This window comes from Nothobranchius furzeri, chromosome 2 (genome assembly GCF_043380555.1).
Source record: "Nothobranchius furzeri strain GRZ-AD chromosome 2, NfurGRZ-RIMD1, whole genome shotgun sequence".
In the NCBI taxonomy this organism is placed as follows: Eukaryota; Metazoa; Chordata; class Actinopteri; order Cyprinodontiformes; family Nothobranchiidae; genus Nothobranchius; species Nothobranchius furzeri.
In genome coordinates this window covers 73,607,682-73,621,331 of record NC_091742.1, presented here as the reverse complement: position 1 = coordinate 73,621,331, position 13,650 = coordinate 73,607,682, and the positions used below count along the sequence as shown (strand labels likewise).

The 13,650-nt window shown below is 39.1% G+C and overlaps 1 protein-coding gene across 1 annotated transcript in view; it reads right to left on the bottom strand.

Annotated features, from left to right (window-relative positions):
* Nucleotides 1–221: 221 nt before the first annotated feature.
* The window catches only part of LOC107377084 (collagen alpha-1(XXV) chain), a 250,212-nt gene continuing 236,783 nt past the window's right edge, over nt 222–13,650 (bottom strand). The window contains exons 31-39 of the mRNA XM_070547918.1: nt 13,004–13,084; nt 12,676–12,711; nt 12,233–12,286; nt 12,072–12,125; nt 11,914–11,940; nt 10,615–10,668; nt 4,644–4,721; nt 1,944–1,982; nt 222–474 (exon numbers count right to left, since the gene is read on the bottom strand). Coding sequence (XP_070404019.1) covers nt 448–474; nt 1,944–1,982; nt 4,644–4,721; nt 10,615–10,668; nt 11,914–11,940; nt 12,072–12,125; nt 12,233–12,286; nt 12,676–12,711; nt 13,004–13,084 — 450 coding nt within the window. The 3' untranslated portion in view covers nt 222–447. The remainder of the gene's footprint in view (nt 475–1,943; nt 1,983–4,643; nt 4,722–10,614; nt 10,669–11,913; nt 11,941–12,071; nt 12,126–12,232; nt 12,287–12,675; nt 12,712–13,003; nt 13,085–13,650) is intronic.

Below are 13,650 nucleotides of genomic sequence, written 5' to 3'. Positions count from 1 at the left end.
TCACATGAGAAAATATATAACAGTGCGTAATGTCTTTTCTGTCTTCCCAAATAAAGCTTCCCTCTCTGAAATATACACCATCAACATGGTTCAGAACAAGATACACATTTGTACATTTCTTATAAAGGAATGAATAAAAGCTTGAGGCACCAAAGGCTATTATACACAAAATACAAATGAATGAGAGCAAAAAGAATCAATGAAGAAAACATAAACGCTGTTGTGTTCAGTCAGTGATCGCCAAGGAAACCGATGAGCCTTCTTAACGACTGCTCTGGTGCTTGGCCTGTCCAGACTCAAATCTTCGTGGTTTCTCTTCTCTGCGTGCGCTCGTCCAGAGCTTAACGTGTCTGACCGACGCACGGTGAAGCTCCGCTGAGACCGAGCGCTCTGCAGGCCCCACCACAATAAAGCAAGAACTACCAATGGTTTACTCTCTGAGAATTCTCAGGCTACCAGCCATGGGGTGACTCCCTTAGGAAGATATAGGGAAAGCAAAAGTTACCATTTTTCTAGAAGCTATGACACAACCACATACCGGTGACAAGTATGTACAATTCATTTAAATATACTACTCATGCTTTTTCAAGGGGTCAGCTCAACGCAGGCCTTTGTTTTTTCATCCTTTTTTAGTCTCTGAGCTGCATGATCAGGTGGTGAGCTTGTTGAGACAAAACAACACACAACACCTAGCGCTTGTGTTAAGGAGCTAGTCCAGATCCTTCCTCTTTCTCCTCGTCTCACCTCCACCACACAGCAGGCAGGCCTGACTGCAACAGCTCCAGGTTTTTTTTAAAGCCATGCAAAAAAACCAAAAAAACTTAGAGTTGAGTTCTTCCGCCGGCTGAGGATCTGAGCTCTGCCGCCAACGTGGATGTGAGACACACACAATGTTTGGTTTCCACACAGCGATGTGAGTAGAAGCAGCTCACGGCAGGACACTCAGCATGGTTATCTCCTTTTTCTTACACCGTTTTTTTTTATCTCCTCCTTTTCTTTTTGACTTTTCTCCATTAAAAAACTATAAATACCATAAAAGAAGCATTATTTACAAACTCCATGCGTTTCAGGTTAGAGCGATCACTGCAAGAAAAGCACAGAAGAGACAAAACGAGTAGTTTGAGAAGGTTTTTATCCAGTTCGGTTCAGTGTGATTCGGTTCAACACTCATTTACTCATGAATAATTGGACTGAAACTCCATGCAGACACCGGGAAACCAACATGAGTAAAGAAAAAAGGATTAAAGCAGACATCCAGAGTTTTTCTCAGGTACACCCAAAAAAGGCTTTAGTGAGGTTGTGGAAATGAAATGAATGTATTATGTGTATACTGCGTGGTTTGTTTATGTTTCTGGTCCAAACATGATTTTATTGTTTGTCAGGTGAACAAGTGCAAATCATGTTCTCATGGAACATTTACATCCTGGTTTCTGTGGAAACCCTGCCCCCTAGAGGAGAAGCTTTGGAGAAAAATTCAACTTGTTCATCCGCCATTTTTTATTGGGTATATTGCAAACTTTCTGCAGATAAGGTAAGTTGTAGTTTAATAAATGTATCAATATGTAAGTTAATGTAGTCATTCAGCGTTTGACTTTACAAAGATATAATTTCATAATGCCAACATGTTAAATACATGTTAATAGAACATGTAATGGTCATGTTCTAATAACATGGATTTAACATGTCGGCATGACATAATGAAATAAAACCAAAACAATCAAATTTCATGTAACTGTTGTACATGATTCAAGTAAGTAAATACAACAGACTTTTTCTTTCAGTGCACATCCACAAACATGTGTGCACAGTGCAAGGTCAGACTATCACTTTTACAGATTTCTAAAAAAAAATACATAAATCCTGAGAGGGAAATCTCCGGATGTCTACTTTAAAAGCAAATTTACAGTAATAATGAATTATGTCTGTGACACTACTTCTCCTACCTTCTGCCAACAGCCAGGCATTGGTAATCCATCTGGGCCCTGTTCAGAGAGGAGAAACCATCACAACAGGCACATTAATGTGTGTTAAAATGTGATTCTGTTGCATTATTTATTAGATTAATGATCAGAAGTTTGCACAAAAAGGCTTATACGCAACATGCTATAGATTTTGTTTATTGTTTATTTTTTTGTTAATTATATATAGATTGTTGAGACATTTTTAGGTAGATTGTTCTTTGAGCAGCCTCAGTTTGGAGAAAGAGTTTACTCTGAATCGAGTGACAAGACCCTAGTCTGACTGGTCAAAATCCAAGTGGACTTATTGCTTCATTAAAAATCCCCAAGCTCCAAAGATTCATAATAATTAAAGCTTCTAGTAAAACAGGAACCGTTTGCAGGTGTTCTGGATTCATTAGCTGATTAGAGTGGGACAATTTGAGTCTAGAATATAGAATTTTTTTAGACAATATTCTTATTATCTGAGATTTTGGGTTTTCATCAGCTGTAAGTTATAATCATCAATCAAAATTACATCAATCCTCTATGATCCTGGCCTCATCAGACAACCCGTTAGCTCTATATTTCTCCAAACTGAGGTTGTTCAAAGAGCTTCTAAACAGGTTAGGTATAAATCAGTCTTCCCTCTAAATCAAACTTCAGAGACTAATTGTTTTAATAAGTACACATCAATAAATAGACTTTTTTTTGCAGAAAACTTGATAGACATGCAGTTTAGAAATTTTCCAATGTATTAAATGGTATTGGAACAAATGACTCAAGGGAATATTTTTTTTTATTTACAAACATTTAGTAGGTGAAAAGTTTCATTTAGAATTTTTTTAATAATTTCACTCAAAGTTGTTGAAAAAATATTTGAAAAGTGTATTTAAATGTTTTTGTTTGTCTCAGATTTGTCATAAAGGACAAGGTTAACTTTATAATTTTTCAGATGGAAGTAAAAACACAAATACACTTAACAGGATTCAATAAATTACATATGCTGCATAATTGATTTCTGAGTTTAAAGCATAATATAATGATATAATAACTGATCCAAGGAAGATCTTTCTTTCTTTCTTTCTTTCTTTCTTTCTTTCTTTCTTTCTTTCTTTCTTTCTTTCTTTCTTTCTTTTTCAATTTATATTTGAATAAAATATCAAAAGCCTCAAAAAATAAAATAAAAACTATTTGGATAACTTGATTTTTAATTTGGATTTTAACTTTCAAGATTTAAATAAATCAGGTTGAGAAAACGTTACATAGAAGTTTAACTTTTTGGACATGTCAGTTCTATTCAGTTTGATTCAATTGACAACAATCATCCAAAATACTTTCAATTTAAAAACTAAAACTCTCCAACAACAACATGCATTTTCCCCCTATTGTCTAATTTTGATGTCTAATGCACCACCGTAGGTTGTTTATTTGGTTAGTTTTCAATTATAACCCTGTTAGTTAGTCTAAAATAACATAATACTTTAGTCAAAAGTATCTACTGAGTCATGCACAAAATACACAACAGTAAACATGCACATCATGATGATTCTACTCCGAGTTTGTTATACTCCCTCAGTTAAAAAGTAAGAAGTGAGAAAATATAACAAAATCTGTTTAACTTGAAATATTTGAATGAGGGTTGGGCATCTTTTGAATTGGAACTATTCCGGTTCCAATTACAATTCTCTGTTTCGATTCCAGTTCCTAGTGATTCTTGATGCCAGTTCTTCCAAGAGGCAGGGTCAAAAGACTTTACATGTTTTCATTTGCCAGCTAACCGTATTACTTACTTCATGTTTGAATGCCTCCATGGACTTTTAAAGTGAAGCTACATTTTAGAACACTTCACATATTTTTATGATAACACAACCGCTTCTGGCAGATTCTTCTTCTATGGTATTTGGTGGCCTCTTCTGGTTGGCAGACTGATAAATGAAACTGGGAATCAGGTAAAAAAAAAATTGAACGATTCTAGAAAAAACAGAACATTTGTCCAGATTCCAATCGATGCTTGATGCCCAACCCTATTTATAAGTGACCATGAGCCATTTCTTTTGGAGTTAAATACATAAAACATCTCTGATGCTTTAAAATGAATTCATTAAACCACCCAAATTCCTACCCACAAATTTCAGAAAGATCAGACATCAAACTGCTATGTTCCGAGAATGTCCGAAATATGCAGATCTGTGAATGTTTGACTTTCTCTTCTCGTGATGTCTGGCCCAATTGGTACAAAAACAGGAAGGAATAGGAGAAAAACGGACTGAGAGAGGGATTCGTGAGTCTTTAGCATTTAGCCAACGCGTCAGTAAAGGGATCTGTGTTAGCGACAGGTTAAAGGCCAAAAGAGGGCTCAGCAAGGAGTACACATTTAATTCCCAGTTATAATCAAGGAAAGGGCAGGAATCAGTTAGCGAGATACGTTAAAGAATCCATTACCATTTACATATGTGGCTCATCTAAAAGGGGCTGCTTGCAGTAAAGATGTTAGTGATATTTGTTTGTGAGGTTTTGTTAAAAAAAACTGATCAAATATGAAAACAAATGGGATTAAAATTCATTACTAATGTTACATTAAGATGAAGACTTCATGCTCATAAAAAAATAAAAATAATATATCATGCCCGAGCTGGTGTCGGTGATGCTGCACGTGAATGTCATGCAGGGGTATGAGGTTAAGGAAAGAGAGAAATACTGTACCAATTGGCATGGGGCATCCAGCCCATCCAGACCTGGCTGCCCTGGTTCCCCCTTTTCACCCTTAAATCCCCGGAAACCCTGTTTGCAAAGATGACCTAGGAGTGTTACTTGGAGAGAGGTGGACCCTTGACCCATACGTCTGTCTGTAAAGACAGACTTGAGGATGAAGGGGAAGGAGGAGCTGCCCTGTGAGGATGCTGAGTAGAAAATCCAATTAGATCAGCTGATTCAGGCATCTACTGTAACATCTGGTGTCTAAACTGAGGGCTATTATGGAGGCAGAAATATTTGGCCTCAGTGTGCCCAAAGGGAGCTCCTTCTTGTTCAGAGCGGCTGCTCTCCATGGCTGGTGTGAAAACTCCAGCTCACGTTGGGACATACCAATGGGCAGGGTGCATCTAATCCTGGGGCACCCTGTTCTCCTTTCTCGCCCTTAGGCCCTTTTTTGCCCTTCTTTCCCTTCTCCCCCTGTGGATACAAGTGGTCGGTCAAGTTAACTTCATTATCCAACATTGCTCACAAGAAGGAATTACAGAGGGCCATTTGTGGCCCACGAGGGGTCAATAGGGGTTAGGTGGGAGGCATTACCAGGCAGTGTTGGAAGATTTTAATAGGAAAAGGACAGAAAATGGGGAAACAAGTCAGGAAGGAAGGAGAAAGGCTTCATTAACAAAGTGTTGTCAAGGGCATGGAGGATGAGAAAGGCCAGCAGGGGAAAACCTCCAGAGAAACAGAATTAAACCCAATACACAGCAACAAAAACTGGATGTTTATAAATGTTCATAAAGGCCAAACCACATTTTACTCATATCTTACCTGTACGTTTTGTAAATTCACAGTTCCAGTTGTTCTTGTGATTAAGAGGAAAAGCATTCTAACTCTTCAAAGTGACATTTTATGGCAACATGTCCAACAAATGTATTATTTGTTACACATAATGTGTTTTGTGTCGCTGATCTTCTATAACAAACATTGTAAACCAGGCTATATAGCAGTTTATTGATGTTGTGGTTCCTTGTTGTTTTAAATGGTTGTTTCATGTTGCTTTCAAAAAGTCAATTCATAAATTTAAATTGTTCATTATACCTCCATACATTATATTCACTCATGCATACACTCGTCATGGACAATAATATCAAGATTACCATTTGCAGGTTTCTCAGAACTTTAATTTTTTATTTTTTTGCGCCAGAATGATGGAACATCATACAACTCAGACTTATTCATTGCGGCTGAATTTCCTTTTTTTTTTTTGCAGTAGGAAACAATGATAAATCAACGTCAAAGCTGCTTATTGTCTTTTCCTTTCATTTTGCTTTACCAGCAACTCTTCCTACTTTAAAGTGACAGTATGTATTTTCCTGGTGAAAGGGGCAGTAGATACCTAAATTGTCGCAAGCAAGCTGTATTTTTGTGTTGGAGTCAAGGGCGTCAGTTTGTTTCCAGAATTGCTGGGGACAATATAACCATACACTTGAGTGGGGTTTAAAAATTGCTGGGGACAATATAGGCTAGCACAGGGGTCGGCGGCTCTGGAGCCGCATGCGGCTCTTCCATCCATCTGATGCGGCTCTGTGTTTGTAAAATAATGAATGGATATTTAAATAAAATGCTTTATATTTTACTGCATTAATTTTACATCTGTATGCCAATTCTAAATGTAAAGATTGTCTGCGTAAACCTGAACAGGTCCAACCCGGTCTTACTGTGAGACCGGGTTGACGCGTCACGCTTGTGCGTAATCATAGGCGCTTTATGAGCTGAAGAGGATGTGAGATTCTGGGATTCTCCTCAGACGGCTCCTGGATGTGTCGCCACATTGGAGACGGGAACAAGCGCTATTCAGCCAAAGTTTCATAATCAGGGAACATTTTCTAAGTGACAAGTCTCTCTGAGAGACCGGGTTTGGAAAACACTCGCTTCAGTGGGAGGAACCTTCCCACATGCGCTCTGGTTCTCTGGGTGGCTCTGGGGTTAATCAAGTTTAATTGTTTCTCTTTGCAACAATCTTCACAAGAAGGCAAAACAGTTAAACGGCAGGTTACAGATATTTCCATTTGACTGTTTATTTTGACAGATGAACTCAAGGATGTTGCTTGGTTTGAAAGAATTACCCCGACGCATACTGATGCACATGGATGAGCTGACATTTTAATCGTTAACGCACATCGCGGAGGTAAAAGATTCCCATCAGAACATCAGAGCTTTATACTGGACACTGTGTTCAGCGTGGCTCGGAGCGCCCACGGTGGACAGTGAGCTGAAGATCTGGGGTTCGCAGCGCAGCGCAGAACCATGGTGCATGCGATAAGATTTCCTCCCACTGAAACAGTCTGGAAACCCGGTCTCTCTGAGGGATGTGTCACTTGGAAAAATGTTCTTTTTATGAAATTATGAAACTGGCTGAACAGCGCTTGTTCCCTTCTCTAATATGGACACGCATGACGCGTAGAGACATTTGATCACGCACAAAGTTTATGTGGAGCAGAAGCGGTCGGGCCACGCAGGTGAAACGTTCCTAGCCTACATGAAGGGAAACTGTTTAATTGTAACATTAATATGTTACTGGACACACTGGTCTGGTTGGTTAGACCCGTGTTTGAAGTGGAAAACACACACACACACACACCAATTAAAATATATGCTGATAGCATGGACTAGAAGACAGGTGATGGTTTACGTATTTAAATGATGATCAGGCTGCTGTAAAATGTAATCTCCATCCACATCCAGACAGAATCATCCTCTATTCTGTCTCTATTTGCTCTGCTCTTGTCTGGGCTGATCAGCTGATGGTGCGCCTAACTAGCGGCTGATGCACATTTTACGCATTTGGAGAGGTGGGCTGGATGCTTTGCGTTTACTGGGAGATGGTCCACTTAACGCACGGGTGTAGACTACATATTAATGACAAATGAATGAAAATTAAATTGTGAGTTTTTACTTCATATTTTATAAATAAAAAGGACGGGGGAACACATTTATGACGTCTTTTTAAACAAAATTTTCTAGCGCGACCTGCCTGCTTCACTTAAGTCACTGCTTATTAAGGTCCGTCCAGAATTACAGTGGGAAACGGGTAATAATGGCTCTTTAATGGGAACAGGTTGCCGACCACTGGTAAAAGATCTGAGCTGGTAAAACAAAAATCCTCATCAGCAGGCGTTTTTGAAAGTGGGGGGGACACAGCTGCCAATCACAAATTTTGCCGGGGACATGTCCCCGGCGTCCCCGGTTAAAATGACGCCTATGGTTGGAGTAAGACCTTGCAATGGATGCCCATTAGGGTCAAAAAGCCCTGGGGAGTGCAAACTTCAGCAAAACAACAAGCACTTCAGACTCCCTTTCATCACTGGCTACTAGTGAAGACGTAAATGTGTAAAACAACAATGTTTACTAATGGTGAAAGTTTTGTAACCATTTGTTACAAATCAGTAAATACATTTTGTCCTCAAGGGCTTCCATTGAGGGGAAACATGGCATCTGATATGGCGTCGCCCAGAGACTTAGGCTGGCTCCCATGTATTTTAGACCTGATTTTTATAGATATTTAATGGAAAAAGTTATTAGATTTTTCCCTCAGCTCTGTGTCTTTTCTTATTTTATGATTGACTGGGCCTGATGGCTAATGTGGTGGTGATTGGAACCTCCCATTTTGCTTCATTTAGTCGAATGAGGAGAATGGGCATTGCTCTGTCCAGTAATAACTATGCCTATGCTTACAACCAATCAGCATGATATAAACACACGTCTCGCCCAGTGACTCAAACAAACCAAACAGGCCATTTCCAAATACGCACCCCAATAGGGAGCCTACGTCACACACATCTACTTCCGGACCATGGGTCCCCGGAAGAAATAAATAAATTACTGCAAGTCAATGGGGCTAAAAATGCTATTTTCTAATTCCGCTTGTTATGTACCATGGATTTCACATAGGATGTCTGTGAATTTTAAAGACACATTTTGATACCAAGAACGCGCTTATTTTCAAACAGGGAGAAACGTTATTGTAGGTTTTGTGTGAACATAAGTTCAGGACTACAAATGCGCTTCATGAAAGGGACGCCATCAAACCAGACACGGAAAAAAACTGAGGAAAATGGCTGTAAGTTCAATGAACTTCAAATCATTCCTTCAGGAGGAAAGAACCACCATAAATCTGGCCAAGTATTACATATGTGCAATCCATGGGCGTAAGGCTAAGCGGATTAGAAGATAGCCCAATTGCCTTGCATTCTTTTTTTCTTTCTTCCAGGGACCCATGAGCCGACCGGAAAGGAAGGAGACTTAAGCTTGGTTTATGCTTGACGCATTCACTTTCCGCTTGGTGATGCGGCTCGCGGATGGAATGCACTTCACAACTCACAGCGTTTATGGTTCATGCAGCTTGTCTCTGCGGTGAGCCAATATTCTCCCAAACTGAACGGGGCAGCATGGAGCTCTACGGCATGCATCCAACACTACACCATAGTAGAAGTAAAAATTACTGTTGTTTACAACATGGCATTCCAGCATTTTTAACAGCGTCCTCGTCTTTTCCGACAGTGCAAGCTATTTCTCTCCAAGAATTATTAACATGTTGATCACGGTGATCTCTGAGAGCTGAATCATACAAATGTCTGTATTTACGAACCTCTGCCATACTAGTTCTTGCCAGTCCGCCATGTTTTTCCGCGTCCGACCATCCGCGTGGTTAGAAAATTTCCTAGGTGCACGGTGCAGACATTTTGGCCCGTGCGGAGGCGCAGTGGAGGGGCGTGGTTGTTAAAATGACGCAATTTCGCCGCGCGGAGCTGTGCGGACCTTGCAGACGCGTCAAGCATAAACCAACCTTTAGGCTCCCAATGAAGCTACTCATTTGGTTCCGAAAAGGGCCTGGAAAGTAACCTTTTGGGGCGGGCTGGTGAAATGGAGACATACGCATAGTGTGAAGGCCGCTAAAAATACCAAGATGTTTCCACAGTGGAAACGGTTCTAATGTCAACATCAATTCTGCCAGATGTTTGTTGGTGGCTTCCAACAGCTTCAGAGAAATCCCACAGAATCTGCTTTTTTGGGATAGTGTCATAGAGGACCAAAGTCTGAGGACGAGTCTGAGTTGATCATCACTGTATTGATATTTTTCTGTGTAGGTCTTACACTTTTGCTTTTTATTTACTACAGTTCTTTCTTGTATTATAGAAATAATGATTTAAATAAAAAACTGGTAAATACAAACTGGCACATGGAGCTCTTGAAATTGTTCAGAACCATGAAGAGTGTACACTTGTATCATGAGAAATCAGTATTGAGAATAGTTTTATTCAAACAGAAAATAAATGTAAATAACACACCAAATGCATTTTAAAGACACATATCTGATAAAAATTTAAACCTATTAGACAATAAAAAAGAGACAAACGGTGAATAAGTGTAGCCAGTGAAAGGGAAAGGTAACCAACAGGCTCAAGAAGTAGGGACAGTGCTACTTCAGGTCATGCATGGAAAGCACACAAAATGTGAAATATGAGCATGTGTTTGAAAAGCCTGTTGTCAATGGACATGTTTGGGTTTAAATGTTGGTTTCACTTTTTGATGCTTGTAATGAGATCAGATTTTGAAACAATGAGATGGTAAACTGTTGGAAAGAGGAAAACAAACACTGGTCTGAGAGGACTGGGGATGATATTTCCTGTAAAGGCTGAATTCAACAAAAACAAAATGGTCTTCCAATTGGTTTACCTAAAGAATAAATACTTTTTCTGCAAAAATAGGTAAACAAAACATTACAATGATGATTACAAATCTTAAAACCATTCCTTTTTTTAATAAACTGCATTGTAAAGAGTCAATGTGCACCTGAAACTAAAGAAGGGTTAAAAACAACTACGAAACTAATAGCTATTAAATATGTCTACACTGTCCATTGACATCAGTTCTCTGCTTTGTTAGTAGTATTAACACACCATTACAGTATAACTACATCTACCTTTTCTCCTCTTTCCCCAACGTCGCCTTTATCTCCCTTTAGACCTGGTAACCCCTGGAAGAGTACAACTTGACTTAATCAAACTCAGCCTAAACTAAGCAAAAACAGAAGGGCTTTGATATGATTACAAAGGTAAACACATCAGGTTTAAAGAGAAATGAAACCTGAGGATGAGGGAAGGTGAAAAGTAGAGATAACAAAACATAAAGAGATGTGGACCAAAACACAGCTGTCTGAAGGTATGCTGGTGGTTTTGAAATATGTAGTTTAAAAGAAAACAGCAACTCTACAGGATTGACTACAACAACATTTGCTGTCTTTGATTGACCTTTGGCACCAGATTTTCTTTACTAGATTCTTAATATTAGGTATGGTGTTCAGTATCCTCAGAGAATATTGATCTGAGCCAAATTTGTATGTTTCTATTAAAATCCTAAAGTCTTTAGCATTTTATGTAAGCTCCAAAGTTTGAGAAATTATAGGTTAACCATAGCTGTTTTGGTACGCCAGCTCAAATCTCAAAAACACTCTTACACATGATTGGTTAGCTTTCAGAGTCTGCGGTGGGAATGACTCACTGCTGCTATCACATCGAATTGTTACATTTTTAATCTTGATTAACAGTGATGGCCATTTTGAATTGGGTTGCTAGTTGTAGATGTCCATCAAATGGTCACTTGCGGAGAGTTTTGTGGAAATGCCTCCAGTTAGATATCATGCTAATGAACACATACATGCAAAAACATGATCTCACACTGCTGAAAAGAGAAAACCGGGTCATAAATGTTATCAACCCAAATAAGTATGTGTGGAAATTTCATGGATATTATCTTACCTAATTAAATCCTGGAATTGTAATTACACAACAGATGTCTCAGGGTCTATACAATCATTTATGCCAAAGGAGAGATCATGTGGCTGTAAACTGAGTTGAAAATGTAAATTCAGCGACCTGTGAGACATTTCTGCAGCTGCTCGTGCTTGTTGGTCTGTAAAAATGCAAACAAGTATGACTTCCACTAAATAAAATGCAGCTGTGACTCCTCCGTAATTTTAAAGTTCTAATTAAATGGGTGTGATGAGACTAACAGCTACTGCCAACAGGGATGAAACCCTGAAACCTCACTGTTTAAAACAGATTTTGGATCTCTCTTTACGTTGTTGCACTTGATTCTGAAAAGTTGTGTGTTCGGTTAATGTTCTACTTAGTGGAGAAATCCATTTGAATTAATGTTTAAGCTTTTCAACATTTTTTTTAATTTTTTTTTTACTTTTGACCCAAAACTTTAAATCACTTACATCCAGCCCTGGTGTTCCAGCTGCACCCTAAAAAAAGCAAAGAACAATGGATTTTATATTGAAAAACATCTCCAAACATCTACATATGCTTCTTTTTTAAATAAATCACCACACTGCCGTGTACCATGTTTCCGTTCCGTTAACCGTATCAGACTTACCGGTAGTCCATAAGGTCCCCTCGGTCCGGCTTCACCTGGTGCTCCACGTTCACCCTAAAAAATTGATGAATGTTGCCTCATTTAAAGCAAAACATGGCACTCCAAAATAAAGAAACAAGCAAAATAAACAGCATAGTTAAATAGTCAAATGGAGGTCTTACTATGTCACCCTTCGGACCAGCAGGACCAGCTGGACCCGGAGGCCCGTCCATACCCTGCAGAGAATATTGTTGCTATGGTGAATTTCACAAATTAAGACAAAGTAATTACAACAACAAGAATTTCCCGAACAAATAAAGCTTGTGTCTGAGCTACAGCCATCACACACAGCTCGTAGACGTGCATTGGCCACAGGAGACATTTACAACACTGCTGATAGTTAATTTATGAGTTGTGTGTTAATGCAAAACGGGACAAAAACAAGAGCCTTGAAATGTTTGTTGCAACTTCTTCCTGTGTGTGAACTAAACACTGTGTAGATATAGTGCAAGTGGTTATGCATAAAAATAATAAAAGGAAAACATGTAATGGTGACTTGGGAAGAAAAAAACAAAGAAGTGGATAGGCGTTGGGTGGTGAAGCCTCTTGATCACATGACACTCACCCTAATTCCGGGCTTGCCGTCCAAGCCGGAGGCTCCCTGTGTGGTTATGAAGGTATGAGTGACATGAACAAGGCGGGATTAGTACCAGATGAACACTGTTATTAGGACAGGTTGATGGCAGGGTTTATAACAGCTAAATTACATTGCGTGTTACTGGGAGCTTGGCAAAAGAAATCAGTCCAGGTGAACAAGAATGAGGACAGACAATAGGGACACACGCATACATAAACACACATTTGCATGTGCACACTATGCTTGACAATAAATAAAAAAAACATGTGACACAGTGAAAATGGACATTTGTTTTGTATTTAAATGCACTACTTACAGGGAGGCCCAGCGGTCCACGGTCCCCTTTGTGTCCCGGTTCCCCTCTCGTTCCCTTCATACCGTGTAAACCAGGTTCTCCCTATGAAAACAAAAAGTTTCTTTAATTATAAATAATTAGTTTACTGTGGCAAGCAGCTATCAATTCTAACTGAACTAAAGTAAAAACTACAATAGCAAATCTGTAAAACAAGCTAGCTTAAAACATTTTTTTCCATAATTATTAACAACGTTCTAACATCGTATAGCTATTTATACGTATATTGCGGAGATAAAAATAAACCAAAAAATAAATAAAATGAATGAATTAAGTGATTCTCTCGCATTTGTCTACAAACCTCCGCCAGTAGTACGGTTCAGTGCAAAAGCAACTATTGGACCATATGGTCGTCAGTCTCACCAAACCACCATGTTTCCACATTTACCTTGGTCCTTCATTCATTTTGTGCTTGCACACTTAGCAACAGAACACCACTGGTGAGAGATGCTCTCTGCTCAATAATATCAGCGAAGGAGAAACAGCCGGCTGCTACCACTTCTACTTTAGGACAAACTACCAGAGTCCCAAAACGAAATACTCCATCTGAAGTCACGGACAAGAAAAGGCGTCTGGACCTATAATGATGACTGGTGTTTAGCTCTCTGTTG